The sequence below is a fragment of the Accipiter gentilis genome, chromosome 18 (assembly GCF_929443795.1).
Source record: "Accipiter gentilis chromosome 18, bAccGen1.1, whole genome shotgun sequence".
Classification (NCBI taxonomy): domain Eukaryota; kingdom Metazoa; phylum Chordata; class Aves; order Accipitriformes; family Accipitridae; genus Astur; species Astur gentilis.
In genome coordinates, this window is record NC_064897.1 from 28,840,343 (window position 1) to 28,865,531 (window position 25,189).

General features: G+C 47.6%; 1 protein-coding gene across 10 annotated transcripts in view; it reads left to right on the forward strand.

Moving 5' to 3' along the window:
- ZC3H7B (zinc finger CCCH-type containing 7B) overlaps window positions 1–25,189 on the forward strand; it is a 51,768-nt gene that overhangs the window by 11,746 nt on the left and 14,833 nt on the right. For 2 of the 10 annotated variants that reach the window (XM_049821614.1, XM_049821615.1), the window contains exons 6-17: window positions 2,758–2,838; window positions 4,395–4,454; window positions 5,861–5,903; window positions 9,966–10,231; window positions 11,146–11,494; window positions 12,478–12,590; window positions 13,470–13,632; window positions 13,719–13,880; window positions 14,740–14,945; window positions 19,041–19,141; window positions 19,827–20,008; window positions 23,734–23,819. In XM_049821614.1, coding sequence (XP_049677571.1) covers window positions 2,758–2,838; window positions 4,395–4,454; window positions 5,861–5,903; window positions 9,966–10,231; window positions 11,146–11,494; window positions 12,478–12,590; window positions 13,470–13,632; window positions 13,719–13,880; window positions 14,740–14,945; window positions 19,041–19,141; window positions 19,827–20,008; window positions 23,734–23,819 — 1,812 coding nt within the window. The remainder of the gene's footprint in view (window positions 1–2,757; window positions 2,839–4,394; window positions 4,455–5,860; window positions 5,904–9,965; window positions 10,232–11,145; window positions 11,495–12,477; window positions 12,591–13,469; window positions 13,633–13,718; window positions 13,881–14,739; window positions 14,946–19,040; window positions 19,142–19,826; window positions 20,009–23,733; window positions 23,820–25,189) is intronic. The other 8 variants (XM_049821617.1, XM_049821618.1, XM_049821616.1 and 5 more) reach the window with 8 other exon arrangements.

Here is a 25,189-nt window from a genome sequence, read left to right on the forward strand (position 1 = left end):
GCGCATATACTAGGCCCTAGATATTTTTCTGACAGTGCTTTTGTTGAGTGTCCTTTTAGGCCAAATACTGAATAGGAAACAAGACTGTGATTAGATGGATTCTAGCGAGCACTGGTTGTCCTTGCTAAATTTGGTTCTGATCCATCACAGTAATACTAGTACAAGGAAAATGCATCTACATCAGCAGAAGTTAATTTTCCTTTATTATTAGTGTTACAGAAGCAATCTTTGAAAGCCTTGTTAGCGGTTAGTTATTCCTTTTGTATAGCCTGTAAATTATAGTTTCTTTGACTTGGCAGAACAGGGTGACCAAAACGTGAAAGGTATCATGTTAGGGGAGTTCCAAAGAACTGTTTTTTAAACAAACCCTTTTATAAACAAACCCATCTAATATATGCGTTCACATAAAGCCATAATTGGCTATATTTCACATTGCAGTTGAGCCACTTAATTATATGGTTAAAAAATAAATTCAGTTACATTTACATATCTCCCATTATCATCATTACAATCGTCGTGGTCTACAAACACTTTATCAAACTTCTCTGTGGCAGGAAAGTTCAGCCTACAAACTCCATATCGAGTGATCTGCATTTCCTGTTCTAAACAGTTCAGTCTTGTAAATTAACATACCCCATTGCCTTATTACCTTATTAACAGAAATCATAAGCCTTCTCTGCATCAAAGGCAAGTCATGCTATCCATCATCTCACTCTTGTTTCCATTACGCCTCTGGAGCACATGGGTACTTCCAGCTTGCATTGCTGTAACAGCTGAGAACTTTGTTGTGGTCAAAGTGGAGCATGTATTAAAACTTCCGATGATGAAGGATCTGCCCATCAGTTGACTCACTGTCTAGCAGAGTTAACTTGCTTCTGGGGGCAGATACTCAGTGCTGGTAGTTTGCAGAGGTTCCCAGCATGGGGAAGTTGATACCCCTCTGTGGTATGCTTTTTTTGGTATGGCATGGGGTGTTTTTAGGGTGTTGGAGGACATCATGTTGCATGCCCTTGTTGAGCATCCCCTTGTTTAGTTGGGAGGTAGTAAGCACCTGAGGATGGGATTTGGCTGAGGGAAGGGAAAGCTAAAGGAAGAACTTGGGGGTGGCAAAGAGCAAATAACCTCCCCACCCCCACACCTCAGATCTGCTGACAAGAAGGACAGTAATTAACTATGTGTCGTTGGGAAGGGAAGTGGTGGCAGTCTAGAGGGAAATACATTGTTGATCTTGTCCAGGAATCTCAGAAGACATCTCAGAGTTATGTTGGCATGTGGAGTTGGACAGGGTAAATCTGGTCGGTATGGGTATGAGATCAATGAAAAGAAACGATGTCAGAGGTCTTTCTGGTGAGTTTTACCCAAGGAGCAAGCCTTCAGAAGACACCTGAGAGAGTGTTTGGAAAGGCAGAATCTCCAGAGGCAAACAGAGCAATGAAAACATGATTGGTGTTAGAAAGATCTGAGAGGTAGAAGAGAGTGAGGAAGGAGCAGTGACCATGAGATTTGACCAAGAAGAGGTCTCTGGAGGGTGTGGGGGCAGTTTCAGGAGAAGAAGGTACATCCTGAAGGGGTGTCAGATGGGGAGAGAAGAAGAAATGGACAAGATAGAATTTGTCTTCACGTGAGTTCAGAGAAGATGGTGACAAGACCAATGTTGAGGGTGTGGGTGAGCAAGTACAGTCAAAAAGTGACGCTCCAAATTGAAGGGAAAAGTTACTGATGCTGTGGGCAGAAGGAACCAGAGGCTAGTGAGAGGTTGAAAGGGAAGGGATGAACTTGCAGGGAGAAGGAGGTTGGAAAGACCAGCATGGCAAGTAGGGAGAAGAGAGCAAGCTTCAAGGCTGGAGATGAGGGAGGAGATGTTGTGACATTAAGGAGGGATATCACAATAGGTTGGGCAGATATTTTTTTCTTCTTTGAAGAAACTGTTAAAGCACTTCAATATTTTTGCAAACAGGGAGAGAGGAAAGCAGAAGAAAAGAGTTGCTGGTGGTAAGTGAAGAAGGTTGTGGCAGGTTGTTAGTCCAGGCAGAACTGGAGAGGGAGGAGCAGGGGAATGGAGCATGGCCCAGAACTTTGTCTAAAGCCCACAGTGGTGTGTGAGTGGGCACGGGCAGTGAGCAGGGAGGATGGTAAATGGCACGCAGCGGGGAAAGCAGGAGAATCTGCCTGACGAAGCTGAGGCAGTTTAACCAGAGCTGGAGACAGTGAAAATGCCTTGTAGCTAGTAAGTTGGAAACTGAGACTTGGTTTCAGCTTTAAAAACAAGCAGACAAGCAAAACAGGCTAGTGAATACTGTCTGCATATCAAAACTGATTATTAACTCTGCAGCTGACGGAGAGGGAAGGCATGCAGGCTCCTTCCCAGACATGGGGACCTTGTGGAAGCTGTGTCAGCCCACAGCAGCCAGCCTTGGCAGCCTCTCCAGCCATCTTGCCAGCAGGATTCATGAACCCCACTTTCAGAGAGTGGGTGCTTTCTTGGAAGCAGACATTTGATTCTGATTTTCTGCAGCATCGAGGCAGTGTAGGGGAGAGCTCCTGGTGCAACCCCAGTATCTCAGCAGGACTGAATGACAAGAGCCCTCAGGTCTGCCTGGACTCTCCTAGGGCTGCTCTGGCAATTGTCCACTGGCTGCTGTCTACAAGTGAGGCTTCTTGGTTCAGCCCAGTAAGGATAACTGCATCCCTGTTTATTTTGTTGTGTGTGCCACAAAGGCAAAACTGAAAGTGTCCTGCCGATGGTTTTGTCCCCAGGATGAAAGCGTCACGCAACTGGGACAGGAGCTTGCCCAGAAGCTGGGACTGAGGGTTCGAAAAGCATACAAAAGACCTCAGGTATGACTTCTTTTTTCTTAGAGGGTATCCTTTGGCTCTTTCAGATTTATTTTTGCAAAAGTGGTAGGTGCTGCTCTGCAGTTACAGACACACGTACACTCCCCTGCAATCCGTCTAGTGGGTGGCTGGCTACCCTCCTTGTCCTGACCCTCTGACTCGCTTTGCCTAGATCCATTTCTAACCCCGTTGCTGCTGTGTCTACTGCCAGGATGTTTCCTGAGTCCCCAGCTAAGCCAGCCAGAGCCAGGCTGGTGCTGCAGGAGAGGTCTCCAATGCACTGGGAGCCTGCGTGTTTTGGAGGAGAGGGATGTGAGGCCTGATCCCAAAGGTTTTGCATCACGGTCCTTTCCCTGTTATGGGATGAGAAGGGTGGGATCCTCAGCTGCATTGGAGGCATGGCTGGTTTTGTAGTGCGATGGGTCATTAAGGGTTCCTGCCCCATATCTAGGCGTACACCTTCTTTGTGGTGGGGAAAGGTCTGAGCTTTGGGAGAACAACAGGTACACATCTGGTCAGATGGTAGGAAAGAAGGCAGCAGAAAGCGAGTTGTGGGTCCAGTTAATTGACGCCAGTGGCTGGATCCATAACCTGGCTCTAGAGGAAAGTGCTGCTGTAACTGGAGTACGGTTGGTGTTTAAGTGTGCACTCTGGGATGGAGCTAGAGGGCGTTAGGCCACTGCTAGCACTCTTGGATAAAGCTGCCTTGGTCACATAAAATCCCAGGATGTGTTTTCAGGAGTAGGGAACATTAGCTAGTAGTCGAGGCTTAGCTTTGCATTCGCATCCTTGGCCACATGCACAGTGGTGTATTAAACAGCCAGCGTGTTCCATCTCCAGAGGGGCACCTTTGCAGTATGCGGTGAAGTGATTGGTGGGCATCCAGTTTGCAGAAAGCTTTGGAGGTAAATTTGGCCATAGCATCTTATTCCTTTCTATGACCAACCTCACATGTGATTGGCATACCCAAAAAAACTGCTTGACATTGTAGCAGCTCTCAGCACTCCAAAATAATTCTGTCTCAAAGAAAGGGAAGTTTTACGCAGAAATACTTTTTGTAGCTGCTCACTGTGTTGGCCTTGCCACCTTTTTGCTGCTGTCATGTTACTCAGCTCTGATGGGCTTAAACCACCTGTAGGTTAGACAACTAAAAATTAAAAACTGCAAAATGCTTTTTATTATTTGAAATTTAGTGATCAGTGTTTTGATAACACCTTGCTATCTCTTGTGCTGACTTCCAGCTTTCATTCCAGTGCTGTAATGCCTTCCAAAAGTAGTAATTTCTCAATGAAAAGACAAAAACTTCTGTTCCTCGGGGAAGTTTTTTGTTTCCTGATTGTGTGTTGGATGTTGGGTGTTTTGCACCGAGGTGTCCAGAACAAATATATGGCCCTTTCAGTGTTCAGAAATCTGTACCCTTGTGTCACAGTAGTATGCCTTTTGGGGCGGCTTTTATTTATGGGCAGTGCCTGGAAGGAAACTGTATTGTAACCCAGCTTTACCTAGTTTACCAGCATTCATGGGCTGTCTCTGTTCTAAGACCTCTCTCTTCCTTGCAGCAGGAATTGGAAACATTCTCGCTACTCAGTAATGGCACGTCAATCAATTTGTCAAACCAGGTAGAATTTGCATCCTGTGGTTGTTACTGTTAATGGACTGTGCTAGTAGAATGCTTTGCAGTTTTATTTACATGCAAATTTATAACTGTCTTTTAGGACTTAAATGTATTAATTAGTGTTTTCAGCTTTTAAGGAATATTGCCAAGGAAGTTAATTTCTTTGAAAATATTTCTAGTGACAACATTTTTGATGTCAGTAATTGGATCACTGAAGATGGTTATTTTTCTTAGTTATTGTGAATGTTTGTTTTCTCTTGCATTTTAAGTAAGTTTTACTTTTCAAGTTTTTACATAGTTAGGGCAATGCTAAGTAAAAGTCAGAAAGTGCAACTGATGAAGAAACATACAAAATTAAATCATGCAATGTACTGAGCAAGGTACATACACAGCTTATGCATTCTTTGTATTGTCCTGTCACCTGGGGAATCCAGCTTGGGCAGGACGCTGTACAAATACCAGGCTAAATCAGAAGAAATTGCTGATTTCCTTGTTTCACCAGTGGGCAAAAAAAACCCCAAACAGTTGCTGTTTTTACAGGCTATTTGGTACTTCACACTACTCCTTAAAGCAAACAAACTATAAAACGTAAAAATTGTCATTTTGTACGACAAGATGGGATACTAAAGAATTAGTTTACCTCCCACCGTTCAGTGACTTGCCTTCACATCTGTTTAGGAAAGCCAGTCAGCTTTCTTTAATAGTTGTGCCCAATTTTTCATTTGAAGATCTTTCCTTTTGCAAGAAAGGAAAATAGTGCAAAAACTAGAACTTGCAAAAACTATTGCAGTAGATGCAGTATCTCGAGTAATGCTTTGCTTGTGCCTTTTTAAGCTTAAGCTGAAGGCACACATACGTAAGTACGTGTTTATGTTTCTGTAAAATACGGGCTCATTTTATTCCGTGCCTGGAGCTCCAAGTCAGCAGTTGTCTTGGCGGAAACCTTTTCCTGTTTTGAGTTCGCTGTAGAAGTTTGTGGTTGTTAGATTGCAAAACATGTGAAGTAAGAAAAGGAACGTTGTGTAAGATCAGGCTAATCGGATCTCACACTGTATGGGACTGACCGATTGATGTCTTGGGACTTGGGACACAGCGTTCTCATCCACACATGAAAAACCCTATTCTATGTACAGATTTGCTCACATGGTTGGGTATTGTGCAGGGCTGGTACTCCTTCGCAGCAACAGCGTTTGTCCACTGCTGGAGGTAAAAATGAATAGGTTCTTTGAATTAATGGCCTCTTAAAGTTCGTTGGTTTTACTGCTCTTGCACTGAAAGAGGCCATAAAGGAAAAGAAAGGGCCAGATGCATTTAGGAGTAGTAGAGTCTCATCTGTGAAGTGTGAATATCTTTTTAAAGATTAATTTCTGGTGATATTTTTCTCTCCCCTTTTCTACACCCTCTTTGCAGACCACTTCCAATGGATTGGGTTCGATAGATGACATTGAAACAGGTAAAGACATCTCTCTTCTCTGATTTTTGTGGCTTCAGTAAGGTATCTGACCAGGCTGAGAGGTTCACTGTCTTCATTTGTGTCTCTTCTGCACACTCCTGGCTTTGGTAGCTAGGAAGGAGGAAAAGGTGGTGGGAAGCAGGAGTGTTTGTCCTGCAGAAAGGCTTTTTGTCCAGGCCCAGTGAGAGACATCTGGGAATTAAAACGGTCTGCTGAGGTACACAGATCTCTCCAGTTGTGCTTTCTTAAAGCTGAGCTTGGCAAAGCTTCTGAAACTTTGCTCCTAGCCAAAACAGTCCAGATAAAGTGAAGTTAAGGTTGTAGGTGGCTGTTTGTGCTCTAAGCCTGTATAGTCCTCCAAGGCATTGAGGTGGAGGAAATGAAAACAAAGGGAGCTGGGAGGGACCCAGGGAGAGCTGTGTTCAGGGCTAGGCACCCAGGAGGAGCAGAAGGAGGGCTACGGGGTTGCTTTTCTCATGCTGGGAAACAAGTGACCTTAACTCTGCCCCTGTAGAAAGGTTTGCTATGTGCTTTGCCCTTTGCTGTGTGCTGGAGCATTGAACTCATGCCTCTGAGCACATTAGTCTTTGTTCCTTTGAAAGGTAGCTCTGTGTGTGTGTGTGTGCGCGCGCGCGCAAAGGTAAGTGTGAAGACTTACTGCTGCAAGTAGCAATTGCTCTTTTTCTAGAAAGAAACTAATTTCATTATTAGGATGCTTTGGAAAACATGTTAGTTCTCTGTTGAATGCCACTTCAGTAACTGAATGTTATGTGCAATCATAAGACCCAGTTCTGTGAATTAAGGAGAGTTTTTCACATTATCTTGCTGTGCTAAAATGAACTGGACTCCTGCTGCAGAGTAAAGAGCGACTGCATCCAGTAAGCTATTTTATCTAATCAGGATTTGGTGTAAGAGCAGCATGCCACCTTTGCTGCATTTCAGGCAGATAGAACCTTTACTGCTAGGAAATCTTTTCAAAAGCACTGAAATTACATGTTATCCCATTGCCCTGAGAGTGATATGCCACCAGGAGGGCTGTGGGTGCTAGGTAGCTCAAGAGTTTCAGATTCAAAGCATTTTTAGCAAAGGTGTTTTTTAGTTGTTTTGTTTTTAAGATGCAAAATCCTGAAGCCCCTTTCCCCATGATTTGCTTGAAGTCATCTGATTAACTCAGCCCTGCCCTGCACAGATCATGGCTCAGATCTGGCTCAGTATGGCCTTTGGCCAGCTAACGCACTAGGGAACCACTGCTATTTTGGGAAGCAGAGCTAGAAAAAGGGCTTTTAAAAGCACTGTATTCACCCCTCTGGGATGGGCAGGTGTATGGCCAGAGAAGCTACCAGGTAGGGGGCATGGTATGAGAGACTTGGTTCGGGGGAACGGATGGACAAGACCCTCATTGACCTTATAGTAATAATAGGTGGGGCTTAGTGTTGTGGCAGTGGCAGGAATCAGAGGGAGGCGGGTGTGTGCTTGTGATTTGCTCATCAAAGAAGACTTTTACTTTTTTAAAATGGAGCAAACATTAGGTGAATGCAGAAGGTGCATGAGCTTTCTGGAAGGAGAGTACATGAGATATAGGTATGGTGGCTGGTGAGTGAGGTCAGCAGATGGGGTGTCCTGAGGAAAGCAGGAATGGGAAAGGAGGGATAGGGGAAAAGATTGGACAGAGGGGAATGGGAGGAACTGGCTGAAGGAATGACAGGGTTTGGGTGGTCAGGGAGAGGGGAGCAGACATCTCCACTCTGCCCCTTGGAAGTAGTGGAGCCCATTGGTCTCTGCTCTCTTCCTCACCCTTCACATGCACTGAGTTGTGGGGGACCCTGTATTGTTCTCTGCCTTTTGATTGAGCGTTCAGCTTTTCTGGGTTTTGGGCCTCTTAGGGTGTGTGAGGGCCTCTTTCCTCTGCTTCCCCGAGTGGGAACCGGAGGGCCTGGTTCATTCCTCAGAGAAGGTCTGAACTTCTGGATCCTTCGGGGCCCTGCCATTCTGAACCCTTTTGGTGCCCCCCCGCATGTGTTCCTGGCCCTTCCAGTGTGTCCTGAACTTCTTGTTGGCCCCTGGAGGGATCTTGACAGTACTCCAGATTTAAACATCTGAAAAATGGGAAGGCACAAGCCATCCCTTTGTACTGAAGGAAGTCCGGCTGAGCTGCCAGTGATGAGGCCAGCACCGAGGGAAGCTGGATGGCTGGCTCCCGAGTGCGGCTGGGGGGCCCATGCAAAAGGGATGTGAGCTGAGAGAAGTTGTCGCAGAGGGGGTAAGGGGTTGGAGCTGAGCCTGATCTGAGGGACGACTGCAAAACTAAGGACGTTTACAGCCTTCCTTTGAGCCACTGCCTGTGGGGAATGTGTCCAGCTGCAGCATTGAAAACCTGTGTTGGATCCCATAAGGTACTACATGCGCTTTCCTTTGATCGCATGCATGAGGTTGTGGAGAGGGACCTGTGTCTGCCCCTTGCAGCTTCCCCATGCTTTCCTTGCCTTTTGTCACAGCTTGGCCTCCGGTGCCTTGCACAGCAACCTCAGCTGTGGTCCATCCACGTGGACCACTTACAACAAATGCCGGAGGAAAGGTTGCAGGGGGTGGTGGTGTGCTCCTGGTGGGGTTAGAAACAAGGCAGCCTGCATGTGTGTGTCGTCTCTGCTGTTGTTTTGTTCGGGACTCGGGGGTTTGCAGGAATCGCTGAATCGCTGAGTTCTCTAAGGGCACCAACACCGTCCTCGGTCAGTGAACGTGCGGTGTAGAGGATAGCTCACTCGCCCAGTCCCAGTTACAGAGGGATGGCTGAGTTCTTGTGGAAGCCAAGTGAGCAGAGCTTGTACAGGCAGGATGCAGCATTTCTCACTGGATCAAGATTTGTGTCTCGGAAGCTTGTCTGGTTTCTTTCCCATTCTTATCAGTCTTTCTAATAAAAGCTGTTGTCTCTCCTTCCAAATTTTGCCTTGCTTATAGCCTTAGACCATTGTAGCTAGGGTGCAGCCACAGCTATGTGGGTGGAGAAGGTAGCATCTTTGTCTTATTTCTTTTCTTTTATTCTAGGACATCTGCAGAATTAAGGTAGTTTGGGTGCTTGGTTTGAGAACTGCAAATGTAACGCTTCATTTTCCAAATTTCTAACATTTGAATTTCTTTCTTTTCTTTTTTTTTAACCTTTAATTTTTTTGAGAATAAAATGCTCTTCTGTGAAGAATATGTGCTTGTAACCTTAACTTCACTTAACAGAGGTTTATATTGCATGATAGAAACGTCTTACCATTTCAGTAGTGTACTGGAGAGGCAAGGAAGCCTTAGGGAAAATCACTGCCTCTCTCCTGCCCTGACCCTGGCTCACACAATTTCCCAAGGGGATGTTTGCTGCTGAGGTGTTGAGGGGGAGTGTGAGCAGCAATCTCCCACCTGTGGACATCAGGAAGCAGTCAAGAGCAGGGAATTTACTTGGGTAAAGACAGCTGAGTGAGTTTGATGGAGTTTTGGGGGAACACATTGTTAGCACAACCTGGTCTGAGCACCCAGTCTCTGACTCTCTTCTCAGCAGGATATTGTGTGGTTTTGTCTTCTGCCATTTAAGATGCCTGAGGTTTTAGAGAGGGTGTGCAAGTAAGCAGGCTTTCAGCTGGGATATCGAAGCTCCAAGGAGTAGAGAAAACAGTGATCTCTGCAAATGCATTAGTGAGGAACATTAAAGAAAACACCAGGTGGTGGGTTATAGACAAATCAGATTATGTGCCCCTGGCTTTTAGTCCTGGCTGCAGTGAATTCAGTAACTGCTAAGCACAGTTTTTTTGTTTTTCCTGGTTACTGTACGTGCTTCCCAAATCTTGACAGTCTGGGCGCTGGCCCTTAGAGCATATTTCAGCTATTGGTGAGCCATTGGAGACTGGGAACAAAAATGAAAGGGCAAGAACTCTTCAGACCAGAGCCCCTCCTCTCACAAAATTGGCATAGTTGTTTTTTGTGATGTGACGGAGTTGTACAATGTTGTTTTTGCCAGGCTGTGCTCTGCTTGCCCCCTGCAAGAGGCTCTCCTGGGTGACTGGCTCTGTTTCTCCCTCATCACAGACTGCTCTGTGGACCTGCAGTGCCTCCCAGCTCCCGTGGTCACCTCCATCCCTGTGAGCGAGGGGCTGGCCCCTTTGCCCTCTGACTCAGATGCAAAGGGCTTGCCTACCTCGCTCCCTGCTGCCAGCTTGCTCCCGTCTCCAGACTGCGTGTCCCTGCCAGTGCCTGAGAGCGTGGAGGACTTCACAGATGGGGACATCATTGGGGAAGAACTGGACTCCCTCCTGGACTCCCTCGCCGAAGGGTCACCATACCCTCTAGTAAGAGTGGGTGCTGCATGAGTCCCCTGCTTCTTGTTCCAAATAGGTCCTTGCAGCATGTGGTTATGCATGCTGTCTCTCTCTCTCTTTCTGTCACTCTTTCCTCCTAGCTCTTCCTCTGGCAAAACTCATTCATTCCTTACTTTATTTCTGCAACTGGCTTGTGAGTATCTAAAGAGCTTGCCTCCAAGCCTTCTTTGCTGTGTGCAACTTCAGGGAGCTGCCCCTCAAAAGGTACCCAAGATAGTCTTCCCCCAACCACCACCTTCCCCCTGGCCTCTGGTCTCCATGGAGTTGAAGCAGGCCTGAGGGTAGAAATGAGTGTTCTGAAACAGGAATGGTGGATGTATTTTATACAGTGGGCATGCTCTAATCTCCTTGTATTTTGTGCAGGCTGCATTCAGCCTAAGCTCTTTGAACAGGTCTGGGAGCTGTAAGGACAATCTGTATTCATTCTTATGTTGGATATTAGTTGCCAGTGTTGCTGATGTTATGTGAGCCAACCTGGGTCTGGAAGCAATATAATCATATTGATGCAGGACACCTCTCAAGCCAAAAAGCTCTGATGAGAGGTACCACAGTTAATGGTCATTACCCTAACCTCAGCACTATGTGTACTCAGCTGCACTGTTTCTTGACTTGGGCTGGTTTAAGTGCCCAGCGCAGGGCTCTGCCTTGCAGACTGATGAACTTAGGTAGCCCAACACCTCCTCAGGGACCTCGGTCCAGACTGTGTGTGGTTGTAGATAGATTGGAAGGTCTGTGGGAAGTCTGCAGGCAGATTGAGCTGCTAGGTATTCTTTTGCTTCAGATGATACAGCATGCACTTGAGTGGGAGCCTGTTGCCCTCTGTGTTCACTCATTCTCTGCTCCTCATTCCTAATGTGCTGTTTATCCTCCCTCTTCCCAATTCCCCAAAGTCTTTGGTCCAGGGCACCATTCCTACCAACCTGCCAACGGAGATGCCCCAGCTGATCCCTGTGTTTCCGGGGGGAACTCCACTGCTGCCCCCCGTCGTGACAGCCAGCATCCCTGTCTCCACCCCACTGCCACCTGCCTCCTTCGGCCTGGTGATGGATCCCACCAAGCAGCTCTCCTCCTCCTCTGTCCTGGATGCCTTTGAGGCTCCACCAGGAGGAAGTGGCGGCTCCACCTTAGATTCGCTGGATTCCCTGGATCTGCTCCCCTACACAGATTCACGGCTTGATGCCCTGGACTCCTTTGGGACAAGCAGAGGGTCACTGGATGCCTTGGATTCCTTTGCCATTGGTAGGTGTGGGACTGATGGGGTTTTGTGCTGCTTTAGCTGTGAATGCATGCCAAAATGATTTCCTTCAGTGCTGAGGGAGTTTGCCATATAGCTCTGCTGGTGCCGCAGAACAGGAGTATAAATGTAGAAGAGGGCAGGGAGTTGTCTTGGACAGAGCAACTGAATATGTCTAGCTCAGGAGTAGTGAGAAAGGCTATAAGTGTGTAATCCCAGATAACCAGTGTGTGCATGGTGTGAAATCTCAAGAGGAGAAAGGAACGCAAAGGTGTATAATGATAAGTGATGAGATTTAAACCTGGCTTGGTGTCCAGGACACCTCCCTTGGCACAATTGCTAGACTATAACGTGATTCCTCCACCCTCGACGATGACTTTGACATTTTGGACCAAATGAGCAAAATCCTGGTGACTGTTTCAGATCGTACAGGACCTTGCTGTGCTGGGCAGAATGGTAGAGGCCAAGGTGGGTCTCTCCCATCTCTGGATTCCGGTCATCAAGTGTCCTGTTGCATGGGGCACTGCACTCTCACGTCACAAGGAGCAAAGCTGTGGAGGATGGTGGGCAAAGAGTAGGTCCCCTCCTGTCCCAGGAGGAAAGGCAGGCTGCTTCTTGGCTAACTTGTCCCCACTATTGCAGTATGTCGGCAGCAAAAGTATTTTGAGAAGACCAGAGACTGGCCAGTCAGCACTTCAGTACTTGGATTCACCTCAGCATTGGGCTGTCTTGGAGTTGCTGCCTTGGGAATGCCAGTGTTCAGCAGCATAGGGTTGGATTCAGTAGGGTTTGGGGCACAAGAAGGCCTTTCCTGGAGTTTTTCCAAGACTTAGACAGGTGGTTTGGGGAAGAAGTATTAAAATGTTATTAAATAAATAAAGCAAATAGATTTAATAAGCATTTGTTTGTCTTTTTGTGAGCAGAACTACCTCTGAAATGAAATGATTGTTTTTGTTTTGTGGGGCTCTTTTCCCCTTCTTTTGCCCAGAAGAAACTAGCCCTCAGGAACTGCGACACCCACCTGGCAGCCAAAAACCATCCCCTGTGGTGAGTGAGCCGCTCCCCCGTGCTGATGTCCCAAGGTGCTCTGGAGCCAAGGTAGTAGTGACTTGGGTGATGTAGGTAATTTGGGCCCCTCTTCTTAACCTGCCCCAGTGAGTGTTGCCTCCCATGCTGTGGCAAGGCAGGTAAAGATTTCCCCAGAGTCAGCAGGAAGACATTTGTTGCGTGTTCATTTTTATCTGCAACTCTGCATATTGCCAAAGTAAACATGGTGTAACTTAGGTTATAGGGTCAACATGGGATCATGGAGGCCAGTGTGCCACTATATCTGGCAACCACATAACACTGAAGGATGGGGTGGAGGAAGCCAGCTTTGTCTTAAAACTAGGAGGTTCTTTGCTCCTCTCTGCCCCTCTCAGGAGGCTTTTCCAGATACACTGTCCTGCCCCTGTCCCATGTCTCCAGTCTTGGAGGAAAAGGGGAGGATTATCTATGGTTAGCAAGCTTGGAACAAGAATTATTCTTAAGTTTCTGGCATCCTGCTATCCCTGTTACTTCAATGCAGACCCAAGTCTCTGTCCTCAGATTAATCTGCTCCCTGAAGACTCACTGATAAGTGGTTTGGTTTTTTTTCCAGGTTGGGACGGGGTTGATTTGAGAGTCTTCAGATTCAGAGTTGGTCATGATAGAAGGAATGGGAAGGAGCGAGGGGGGCATTTTTTTCTGTGGCTCATGATAGAAAACTGAGGTCCCCTACCAAGAGAGAAAGAGTCTTTGAAGTGAACATACCATGCTCTTTGTTATCTTTCAAAAGGTTGCATGCAGCTCTTTTGGAGGTGTAGTTTCAGATGTGAACATTTTGATGAGAGAGAAAATGAGGAAGGGTTTTGAGAGACTGGAATGGGGCAAGGGATTAGAGAAGTTTCTTACCCATGTGGTTGCAGAGCTGAGAGGAGAGGTACGTGTGTTTTTGCTCAGGTCAGCCTTGGTGGAGTGAGTCACTCAGCTGTGCCCAAGGTCACCGAGCACCTGCTATCCCAGCCGGAACCAGTAATGCCCAACACAGCCCTGCTGGTGAAGAACCCCCTGGCATCTACTCACGTCTTCAAACAAGCCTGTCATATCTGCTACCCCAAAACAGGTGAGGCGTTTGCTCTGCCACCCAGACTGCTGGCCCAGGCGAGGGTTTGCTTTTCCCCAGACTGATGGGGTTATTCTATCCTGCAGGGCCCAAGGCTGGCGATTATACCTATCGGGAAGGCTTGGAGCACAAGTGCAAGCGGGACATCCTGCTGGGCAGGCTGAAGAACTCAGAAGACAAGACCTGGAAGAGGATCCGTCCTCGCCCAACCAAAACCAACTTTGTAGGATCCTATTACCTGTGCAAAGGTGATCTGGAGGGGATAGTGCTGTCGGTGGCTGGGAAGGGGCTGTACAGTGCATGCCAGGGGAGGTTGGGAGGGGACTTCCAGTTGGTATCACCTGCTGTCTTTGGGGTCTTCCTGTCCCATCATCAGCCTATGGACTGGGAGGCTCAGTACAATGAAAGGCAATGAGCTCCCATGCTGTGGAGAGCAGGCAGCTTTTAAAGTGGTGGAGCAGAAGAGTTGCAAAGGCATAGTGAGGTGCTGTGCACAGCCAAGTGCTCAGAGCTGCCCTGTTGATATGGGCTTTGCTGAGAACCTGCCTCTTGTCCGCGTGCCTGCATTAGTCCCACTTCACCCAGCAGCCCCATGGCAGGACTGTGGTTCTGCCTAGGGAGAAGCTCTCTCTGCCTGCTCCTTTGCTCCAGCCCATCCCTCCGCAATGTGACCAGACTGGTCCCTGTGGCAGTGTCATGACAAAGTACCTAGTGGAGTGGGGAGATTGCAAGAGCCAAGATAACAGAGCTCCTTAGTGCTGGGCCACTAAGGGAACTTAATCTGGATTGGCTTCAAACGGGGTTGGTTAAATCGTGGTCTGTCCCTGGCCAGGCACTGAATTAATGCAGGCCTCCATTTTGAGACAGTTTCCACAACAGATAGCATTACTTGAGCTTGTCACCATTCAGTAGTTTGCATTAGCTTTCCTGAATATCTTGGTATAGGCAAACCTGGGGGGAGATGTCTTCTCTTTTTTCTTTAACTCTGTGTTTTCTTGCTTTCAGCTCCTTGTCAGGTGTGGGCAGTGGGAGGAGACGAGAGAGAGTTTAGTTTCTGACTGGGACGCCCTCCCTGTGTGGTGGTGTGTGCTGTTTGTTGCTTTGTAGATATGCTTAACAAGCAGGACTGTAAGTACGGGGATAACTGCACCTTCGCGTACCACCAGGAAGAGATCGACGTGTGGACGGAGGAGAGGAAGGGGACCCTCAACCGTGACCTCCTCTTTGACCCGCTAGGTGGGATCAAGCAGAGTAGTCTCACCATTGCCAAGCTCCTCAAGGAACATCAGGGCATCTTCACCTTCCTCTGTGAGGTACAGAGCTGGTGGGAGGGAGCAGGCACTCTTCATCGTCTCCTCAGTGTGTATCTGGACCATTGATATGTTGATAGTTTCCATCACAGAAACATGGTGGGATGACTCGCACAACTGGAGTGCTGCAATGGATGGCTATAAACTCTTCAGAAGGGATAGGCAAGGAAGGAGAGGTGATGGAGTAGCCCTATATGTTAGGAAGTGTTTTGATTGTCTAGAGCTTAATGATGGTGATGGTAGGGTTGAGTGTTTATGGGTGAGAATCAGAGGGAAAGCCAACAAGGCAGATATCATGGTGAGAGTCTGTTATGGACCACCCAACCAGGATGAAGAGGCAGATGAAATATTCTATAAGCAGCTGGGAGAAGTCTTACAATCGCTAGCCCTTCTTCTTGTGGGGGACTTCAACTTACCACATGTCTGCTGGAAGTACAATACAGTGGAAAGGAAACAGTCTAGAAGGTTCCTGGAGTGTGTGGAAGATAACTTCCTGACACAGCTTGTGAGTGAGCCAGCTAGGGAAGGTCCCCGCTGGTCTTGTTGTCTGTGAACAGAGAAGGACTTGTGGGTGATGTGGTGATTGGAGGCCATCTTGGGCATAGTGATCAGGAAGTGATAGTTTTAGATTCTTGGAGAAGTAAGGACAGGGGTCAGCAGAGCTGCCACCTTGGACTTCAGAGGGCAGACTTTGGCCTGTTCAGGAGCCTGGTTGACAGAGTCCCTTGGGAGGCAGTCCTGAAGGGCAGAGGAGTCCAGGAAGGCTGGATGTTCTTCAAGAAGGAAATCTCAAAGGTGCAGGAGCAGGCTGTCCCCATGTGCTGAAAGATGAGCTGGTGGGGAAGGAGACCAGCCTAGCTGAACAGAGAGCTTTGGCTGGAACTCAGGAAAAAAAGGAGAGTTTATGACCTTTGGAAGAAGGGGCAGGAAACTCAGGAGGACTACAAGGATGTTGTGAAGGTATGCAGGGAGAAAATTAGAAAGGCCAAAGCCCAACTAGAACTTAATCTGGCTACTGCTGTAAAAGACAATAAAAAATGTTCCTATAAAGACATTACCAACAAAAGGAGCTCTAAGAAGAATCTCCATCCTTTAGTGGATGCAGGGGGAAGCATAGTGACAAAGACTGAGGAAGAGGCTGAGGTACTTAATACCTTTTTTGCCTCAGTCTTTAATAGTAAGACCAGTTGTTCTCAGGGTACCCAGCCCCTTGAGCTGGAAGGCAGGGACAGAGAGCAGAATGAAACCCTTTTAATCCAAGGGGAAATGGTTAGTGACCTGCTGCACTGCTTAGACACACGCAAGTCCATGGGGCCATATGGGATCCACCCAAGGGTACTGAGGGAGCTGGTGGAAGTGCTCACCAAGCTACTTTCAATCATTTATCAGCAGTCCTAGCTAGCTGAGGAGGTCCCAGTTGAGTGGAGGTTAGCAAATGTGATGCCTATCTACAGGAAGGGCCAGAAGGAGGATCCAAGGAACTACAGACCTGTCAGTCTGACCTTGGTGCCAGGGAAGGTTAATAGAGCAGATCATCCTGAGTGCCATCATGCAGCATGTACGGGACAACCATGCGATCAGGCCCAGTCAGCATGGGTTTGTGAAAGGCAGGTCCTACTTGACTAACGTGATCTCATTCTATGACAAAGTGACCCACTGTTGTGGTTTAACCTTAGCCAGCAAAGCAGCCACTCAGTCACCTCCCTCACAGTGGGATGGGGTAGAGAATCAGAAAGGTAAAAGTGAGAAAACTCCTGGGTTGAGATAAAGACAGTTTAATAGGTGAAGCGAAAGCTGTGCACGCAAACAAAGCAAACCAAGGAGTTCATTCACCACCTCCCTCTGGCAGGCAGGTGTTCAGCCATCTCCAGGAAAGCAGGGGTCCATCATGCATAACAGCGACTTGGGAAGACAAAACACCATAACTCCAAACATACCCCCTTCCTCCTTCCCTCAGCTTTGTATGCTGAGTATGACATCATATGGTATGGAATATCCCTTTGGCCAGTTTGGGACAGCTGTCCTAGCTGTGTCCCCTCCCAACTCCTTGTGCATCCCCAGCCTACTTGCTGGTGGGGTGGTGTGAGAAGCAGAAAAGGCCTTGAGTCTGTGTAAGCACTGCTCAGCAGTAACTAAAACATCCCTGTGTTATCAACACTGTTTTCAGCACAAATCCAAAATGGAGTCCCATACCAGCTACTATGAAGAAAATTAACTCTATCCCAGCCAAAACTGGCACACCCACTTAGTGGATGAGTGAAAGGCTGTGGATGTTGTCTACCTAGACTTTAGTAAAGCCTTTGACACCATTTCCCCCAGCATTCTCCTGGAGAAACTGGCTGCTCATGGCTTGGACAGGCGTGCTCTTTGCTGGGTAAAAAACTGGCTGGATGGCCGGGCACAAAGAGTGGTGGTGAATGGAGTCAAATCCAGTTGGTGGCCGGTCACAAGTGGTGTTCTGCAGGGCTCAGTATTGGGGCCAGTTCTGTTTAATATCTTTATCAATGATCTGGATAAGGGGATCGAGGGCACCCTCAGTCAGTTTGCAGATGACAGCAAGTTGGGTGGGAGTGTTGATCTGCTGGAGGGTAGGAAGGCTCTGCAGAGGGATCTGGACAGGCTGGATCAATGGGCCAAGGCCAATTGTATGAGGTTCAACAAGGCCAAGTGCCAGGTCCTGCGCTTGGGTCACAATAACCCCATGCAATGCTACAGGCTTGGGGAAGAGCATCTGGAAAGCTGCCCTGTAGAAAAGGACCTGGGGGTGTTGGTTGACAGCTGGCTGAATATGAGCCAGCAGTGTGCCCAGGTGGCCAGGAAGGCCAATAGCATCTTGGCTTGTGTCAGAAGTCGTGTGGCCAGCAGGACTAGGGCAGTGATCATCCTCCTGTACTCGGCACTGGTGAGGCTGCGCCTTGAATACTGTGTTCAGTTTTGGGCTCCTCACTGCAAGAAAGACATTGAGGTGCTGGAGTGTGTCCAAAGAAGGGCAACAAAGCTGTTGAAGGGTCTAGAGCACAAATCTTATGAGGAGCGGCTGAGGGAACTGGGGTTGTGTAGTCTGGAGAAAAGGAGCCTGAGGGGAGACCTTACCGCTCTCTACAACTACCTGAAAGGAGGTTGTAGTGAGGTGGGGTGCAGTCTCTTTTCTCAAGTAACAAGTGATTGAGAGGAAACGGCCTCAAGTTGTGCCAGGGGAGGTTTAGATTGGATATTAGGGAAAATTTCTTCACCGAAAGGGTTATCAAGCATTGGAACAGGCTGCCCAGGGAAGTGGTGGAGTCACCATCCCTGGAGGTATTTAAAAGTCATGTAGATGTGGTGCTTGGAGACATGGTTTAGTGGTGGATTTGGCAGTGTTAGGTTAATGGTTGGACTCAGTGATCTTAAAGGTCTTTTCCAACTTAAACGATTCTGTGATTCTATATGTCCCAGCCAGTGCCCTGCTCCAAGGAGGGCAGTGAGCAGTGGATGCAGCTGTGTAGGAGAAAGGAGAGGTAGTTTTCCTCCTTACCGCTGCAGCTGAACCAGGTGCACACAGCCTCATGGGATCACCTGTCTCCTCCTCTGTCTTGAGATGTTGCTTTGAATTGTAGTTTAGCCCCAGCTACTTAAGAAGTCAGAACCCCGTAATGCAACAAATTCCCACTTGATGTCTGTCCTGAGCCACTGAGTCGGACAGTTAAGGATTGGCTTGTACTGTCTTGATGCTCTGCAGCAGAGAGTTCCCCACGCTGGCAGTGGTACATGTAAAGGGACATGTTCTTTGCTGTGAACTGGCTGTTCTTTTATTTTTCCCCATCATTTCCCCCTTGTTCTTGCTCTGTTGTCTAACAGGAAAAGAATATGTGGCTCTGACCAAAATTTTTCCAACCACAATGGAAAATACTATTGAGAATAATCCAAAAAATGTTGTCCAGAAGCTTTTCCAAAATTGTGCTTGCTTTATTTTAAAGCCCTACCACAAAGTTTTCAGCAGGCTTCTTCCAACTTTGAACATTAGAATAGGCTGGCTCTTGTTCTTCCCCTTCTAAGTGAAGTGGCTCTGGTTCACTGCTCTCTAAGATTTTTCCAGCATGCTAATTCTTCTTTTCTCAGATTTGCTTTGACAGCAAACCCCGGATTATCAGCAAAGGGACCAAGGATACACCATCTGTCTGCTCCAACCTATCTGCCAAACACAGCTTCCATGACAACAAGTGAGTGAACGTTTTTTGTGCTGATGGGAGCAATCTCTCACAAGTCCAGCCAGTTTAGCTCCAGGGCCCTGGTCTCTTTCTTTCCTCCCTGTGGGTTTCAATCATAGGGCAGCTCAAAGCATGATAAATAGCACTATATGTTTCACCCTGTGTGTTTGCTCCTGGTGCTGAGGGATTTCAGGCATCAGCAAAGCCCTTTGGAGTCAGCCTGAGTTTCCTATTGACTTAATTTGCCTTTCAGCTTGGCCTTTACATAAAGGTCAAACCAAAGATCCTCTAACTGAGGATCCTGCCTCTGACTGGCTGGTAATGAATGTTTAAGAAAACAAGCGTAAGAAACATGTCAAGTACACAGTAATACAACCCCTTCTGGTTCCTGGCAACCTGAGACTTAGGGACTTGCTGAGCCAGAGGAGTTGGTATCTTTGTTGCATGTTTTGAAATGTGTCTGATTTCTGGACTTAAGCAGAGCATCAGCCATGGGCTGAGGAGATTGAAAATACCTACCTAGGGCTGATAGGGTGGGAGGGCAGGGGTTTGGTTTTCCCAGGGGGAGTCTGCCTCTCCCAGAGTTGATTTTCTGTCTCCTTTGACTGCCCAGTCAAATGTCTGAAAGTCACATATAAGGAGGAGGGAGTGAAGATTTGATCCTCTGGTGCTTCCTGTTTCTCTGGCCTGGCTGCAGGTGTCTGGTCCACATCGTGCGTTCCACTTCCCTGAAATACTCCAAGATCCGCCAGTTCCAGGAGCACTTCCAGTTTGACGTGTGCCGACATGAAGTGCGTTATGGCTGCCTGCGCGAGGACAGCTGCCACTTCGCTCATAGTTTCATCGAGCTCAAGGTCTGGCTGCTGCAGCAATATTCAGGTGAGTGTGACTTGGTGCAGGGCTGGTGGTGTGTACACCTGAGTTTCTTCCAGTGTGTACCCGGGGCCAGCTGAGAGGGGAAGAGAGTGATTTGGGAGTACTAGAAGTTGTCACTCACTTGTGTATATACTTACTCTGTCTCCTCAGGGACACATAAAAGAGGGCCATCTGTGAGATGATTTGGCCCTTGTTCCTTTACATGCATTACTGTAATTTGCAGACCAGGAAGCCTTTTCCTTGGGACCAGCTGCATAAGTTGAAATGCTTATTAGGTAGGGCTGAATCCCCAGAGGGGTTTTGCACTTAAATCCTGTGCAAGACCCTAATTAGCAATTGGGCCCCTGACTTGAGTGCCTGGTGCAGTGAGAATGGCAGCATGCGCAGGTGACAAAGCAGTTACATAAAGGAAGGCTGTGCGTTTCCAGTTTCTCTAAACAAATTCACCGACTGGGAAATGACAAGATACTTGGTGTTTCCCAAAAAGGCTTTGATGACATGCCTCTGAAGAGGCTATTGCACAAATTATATTCAGGTCACTCATATAATGACACTGCCGCATCTGGCACTTTCAGTCCGCTCTCTCTCTGATATGTTGGAGGGTTTCTCTCGCTGCTCTCCCGTTAACCGAGTAGATGGTGTTCCACCCATGATGCTACCAACATCTTTTTTTCACCACAGGGTCTTGTTTAGTGCCAGACCCAGCCCAGTAATGGGAGTACTTCAAAGAGGAAGCATGTTATGGATGTTTCTTACCATTCTTTGATGTAATTGGGAGCAACCTCTTTAGTTTCTGTAGTTCAGTGCAGTCCTTGGCCTTGGCTTGGCTCATGAGGGACAGTGATGAACAAGTAGCACACTGTGGCGAATGCCATCTTTGATTCTTCCCATTTGGCCTCACTTACTTGTGGCCACAGGAAATTAAAAAATTACACCACCTGAGTTTCTAAGACAGCATGTTGCCTGTGAGCCGTAGGCCGCCATTGCTGCCCTACATGCTTACGGTACTGCCTATAGTACTCTGGGCACTCTAATATTCAAGCACCTTGCTTTTTTTCCACCCCATGGTTGGTTTATTTTTGGTGGTGGGTTTGGTGGTTTTTTTAGAAAAAGTTTCTTTGCTCCCTCCTTCCCTCCCTCCCAATTCCTTCCTCTTCAGCCTGTAGAAGAAATGGTTAGATTGATTTTTTTGCTTCTTGCCTTCTTTACTTGAAGAAGTGATTTCCAAAGGGGAAGCTGAGGAGATGAACCAGCACACAAGCCAAGAGTTTAGCTGCAGAGGTGGTCAGTAAGCCTTTTGCTTATTCCCATCTTTTCCAACAATGGGAGAGCCATCATCTTTTTTTTTTTTCTGCAGGGTGTTATATATGAGCCTGCTTTCCTTGTGAGTGGAGTGGTAGTTTATTACCTCTCTTAAGTGTAGCCCTCATTACTGAAACAGAGATGAAAGGTAGTTGTTGCCATTCTCTGGGAATGCTTTAGCTTTGGAGCAGAGAGTTTGATTTGGGCACCATTTGCTTGGCAAGAATAGGAAGGGGGCATCATTCATAGCAGCTTGCATTTGAAACCAAGGGGCTGTTGCATTTCACAGCCATTTGAGCTTTTACAGAGCTTGTGGCTTTGTTCATGGGGATAAAGGATTGTATTGGTGGAGTAAAGGTGCCCAAGATCTGAAAATGTGGACAGGCAGGACTGCTTTCTTGTTCACTGTGGCTTTTCACAGACAGATCTTCCTATCTTCTTCTGTCAGTGGAAATCACAGTCTTTGTCCTCACTAACAATGTTGCAAAAGGTGCTGAAATGTTTTAAGTAATCAATACATGGGCTGTTTAGTTCCCAGATCATCTCTTTGAGACAGTTCATGCTTTGGAGAGCTGGTGTGTTGGAAAACATCCTTTCATATTTGGGAGGGGTGGGTTTTGCAACCACCACATTTCTAGACCGTGTTGTTGAGTTTGTTGAGATTTCTGGGACTGGAAGAAGGCAGTCACTTGCTAAGAACTTAATTTGAAATTCAGTTTTCTGACAAGAGCTGTATATGCTTCTGCCATTGGTTCCGCACCCCAAGGATCACAGTGCAGGTGTGCAGAATGGAGAAGATGGGAGCTACTTTGGCCCTTTCTCTGATAGGTCCAGTGCAGCACGTTAACTTTTTGCTTTGATTTCCCCAGCTTTATAATTTTTGTCCCCAAAGTGCAGATCAGTGTTGTGTCTAGCCCTGGAATACTTGGACACGGAAGAGGGAGTTGCAGTTTTTCTAACTCTACACAGTTTCTTCTGGGATTAATGGTTAAGAAGGAGAAAATCCACAAACAGCTCTGATCTGGGAGTAGTACCAGCTATGCAGCAGCTGCCATTTTGGAAGCCTGAGCAAATGTTCTTGAAGAATGGTAAATTTCCCTGAATGCTTTTCATCCTGTCCAAGCCCTGTACAAACAGCATTATTGTTGTCTGGCAGGGACCTGGACAGCTGAAATCACAGATGGGGAAACTGAGGTCAGGAATGCTGTGACTTGCCCAAGTTACACACAGCCTAAGCTGAGATGAAAACTTGTGTTTGCTGGCCCTTAAGTTCTGGAACATGCTCGCTCCCAGATCAAAGATCATGTCCATGTGGCATGCCTGGGGAACACCTCACTTCAAGCTATAGGCAAAAGCAAAGCAAGCAATTTTGCAAACTCTGTGCTGGGGGTGCTGCATCAAGGCCATCCTCAGCACCCCACTTGTTACAACAGTCAGCTGACTGCAAGATACTTGCTTCAGTTTGTTTTGGCAGCTATTTTGGGTCTTTACAGCACTTAAATAACATGGCCTTTTTTGTAACAGAGTCCTCACATTGACCAGACAGTTCCTACTCTTAGGTACTTTTCTCTTGCTGTTCAGTGCTCTGAGAATCATAGCACCCATCTAGCTGGTTGGTGCTGGCAGGGGCTGTTCCCTCAGCACTTAAGTTGGTCAGGAGCTAATTCCTTAGATAAGGTCGGACCAACCCTTTTTGTTGTTGTCTGATGTTGCATTTCTGATTCCTGAAACCTTGCAGATCTTTCCTTGCTGGTTACATACTAGCAGCTGTTCCTTTGTTGGTTTTGCGCTGTCAGTCTTTCCTTGCTACCTTGGTTGTACTTGGTGTTTGTGTTGAATTTCAACTTTCCTCTTCACCTATTGATTGATGGGCAGCCCCCTCAACTTGAAGTGTGTAACAGGCTGTTTAATTCCAGCAGAGATTAGGTGAGCTTCTGGGGTCTTGGAGGTGCTAGATGTCTCAGTGGGATATCTGTGATCTTCCAAGCTAGTGGCAAGAACTCCAATATACAGTAGATCAACAGTAACAAAGCATTGTCTTAGGGCCTTGGGTAGGATCTGTTGATGTGGTGTTGGGGGACAGCCTTGGTCAAGGTCTTGACCCCTAGTCAAGAATCATCATCTTGGAGGCAGCATCTGGGTTCTTTGCAGACAGCCTGAGCAGAATGCCAGGTCTGAATGACCCCGGGAGACTGAACTCTTCCCTTTTCATTTGGCTTGTGTGGAGAGAGGAGCTTCCTTAGCCTAACACAATCTGTGGTAGGTCCCCTCACAACCCATGTCCTGACATTACCAGTGGGACTGTTGGGAGCTGTCAGCCACACAGGGGTTCCTAAGCCCCAAAGTGGCAAGTCCTGCAACCACTCCCCCTGTCTCTTCTCTTGGCCAAAGCAGAGTAGCTCAGTCCTGTCTCCTTTTGTTCCCAGGAATGACCCACGAAGATATCGTGCAGGAATCAAAGAAGTACTGGCAGCAGATGGAGGCACATGCCAGCAAACCAGCCAACAGCATGGTAAGGTGCATCTAGCACTTGCAGCCTGTTTTTGATCCCAACTGTTCCAGCACTTTCTCTCTTTTCCTCCCACTGCTGTACCTGACAGATCCCAGGCTAGCCATTGAGGAGGAGGACAGCTGAGAGCTTTCCTGGTTGTAGTGCTAGTGATGAGCTTTGTGCCTTGTTTTGCAGCATTGTTATCTGTTCTGTTCAGTGGTGGAGTGAAGCTTCCAGAGCAGGGAGGGCAATGCACAGAGGATGGTGCTTCCTGTGACACCTTGCTAGTGAAATCGGGAGACTTTGGGGCCCATGGCCACACAGAGTGGGGACCAAAGGTGTCCTGCTGCCCTTCAGTGGCCAAGGGACAATACAGCAGTTTGAAGGACTCTAAGAAATGACTCATGACCCACAGGACTGCTCTAAATGCAGGAGTGGGTGGAACTTGCAGCTCAGGTGCTGTTGAGGCTGGACAGAGATCGTAGTGGTGCTTTGCCAGGAGGAGGCTGTGAGCTTTGCGTCTCTTTGTGCCACCAGTCTCTCAGTGTGGGAGAACGTGCCTCTGGCTGCATGCTCCAGCACTGCCAAGAGCTTTCTCTGGAGAGGTGTGTTATAAGCAAAGGGCACCTCTTTGTTTGCTTTCTTCGAACCTGTTGGCTACAGGTAGTGCTGTCTTTTCCTTTTTTTTCCACCAAGGGGGTGTTCTGTAGTGTAGGAGCAGAGCCCACCCAGTGGATGATTCTCAGCCCAGCCCTGAGGCTGAACTAAAGCAGTTTTGCCATTAGAACAGGGAGGGTTTTATTCTTTAATTACTTTCAGAAGATACGTCTGATGAGATGAGAAACTTCATGCCTCCTAGCAAGCTCTTGGGTGTAGGGGCAATTCCCTCCTCTGCAAAATGGTGGGGAAAGTATTGTGAATCCTTTTTGTTCCCACTTGACAGCTTGCTTTCCCGTTGTGGAGGCCTGAGCTCACCATCCCTTGGCCTGTGCTTTACTGTCAGAGCAAGGGTGCTTCACTTTGGTTTGGGACCTCTCACCTAGGAATCCCTCTGCAGAGACCAGCACTGATTGCAGCCTGGGAGCACCCCGCAGAGGAGGTGTTTTATAGGAAGGGGATCTGAGTCACTCACATGGTGTGTGGCAGCTTCTTTTGGCTAGATTATGGGCCAGCAGAAGTGTTCTGAAGGCTGTAGGGCACAGATGCTGGGGAAAAGCAGGTCTGACTGGCATGGGTTAGCCCAACAGGAAAGATGTGGGTGACTGCATTGATACTTGCAGTGGGCTCTGTGTCCACCTATGTACTGGTTATGCTGCATGAGATGGAGCCATCTTTGAGGAGATGCTTGGCAACATACCTGTCTGGCCTGTTCTGCTGTTGTGGTCTGAAAT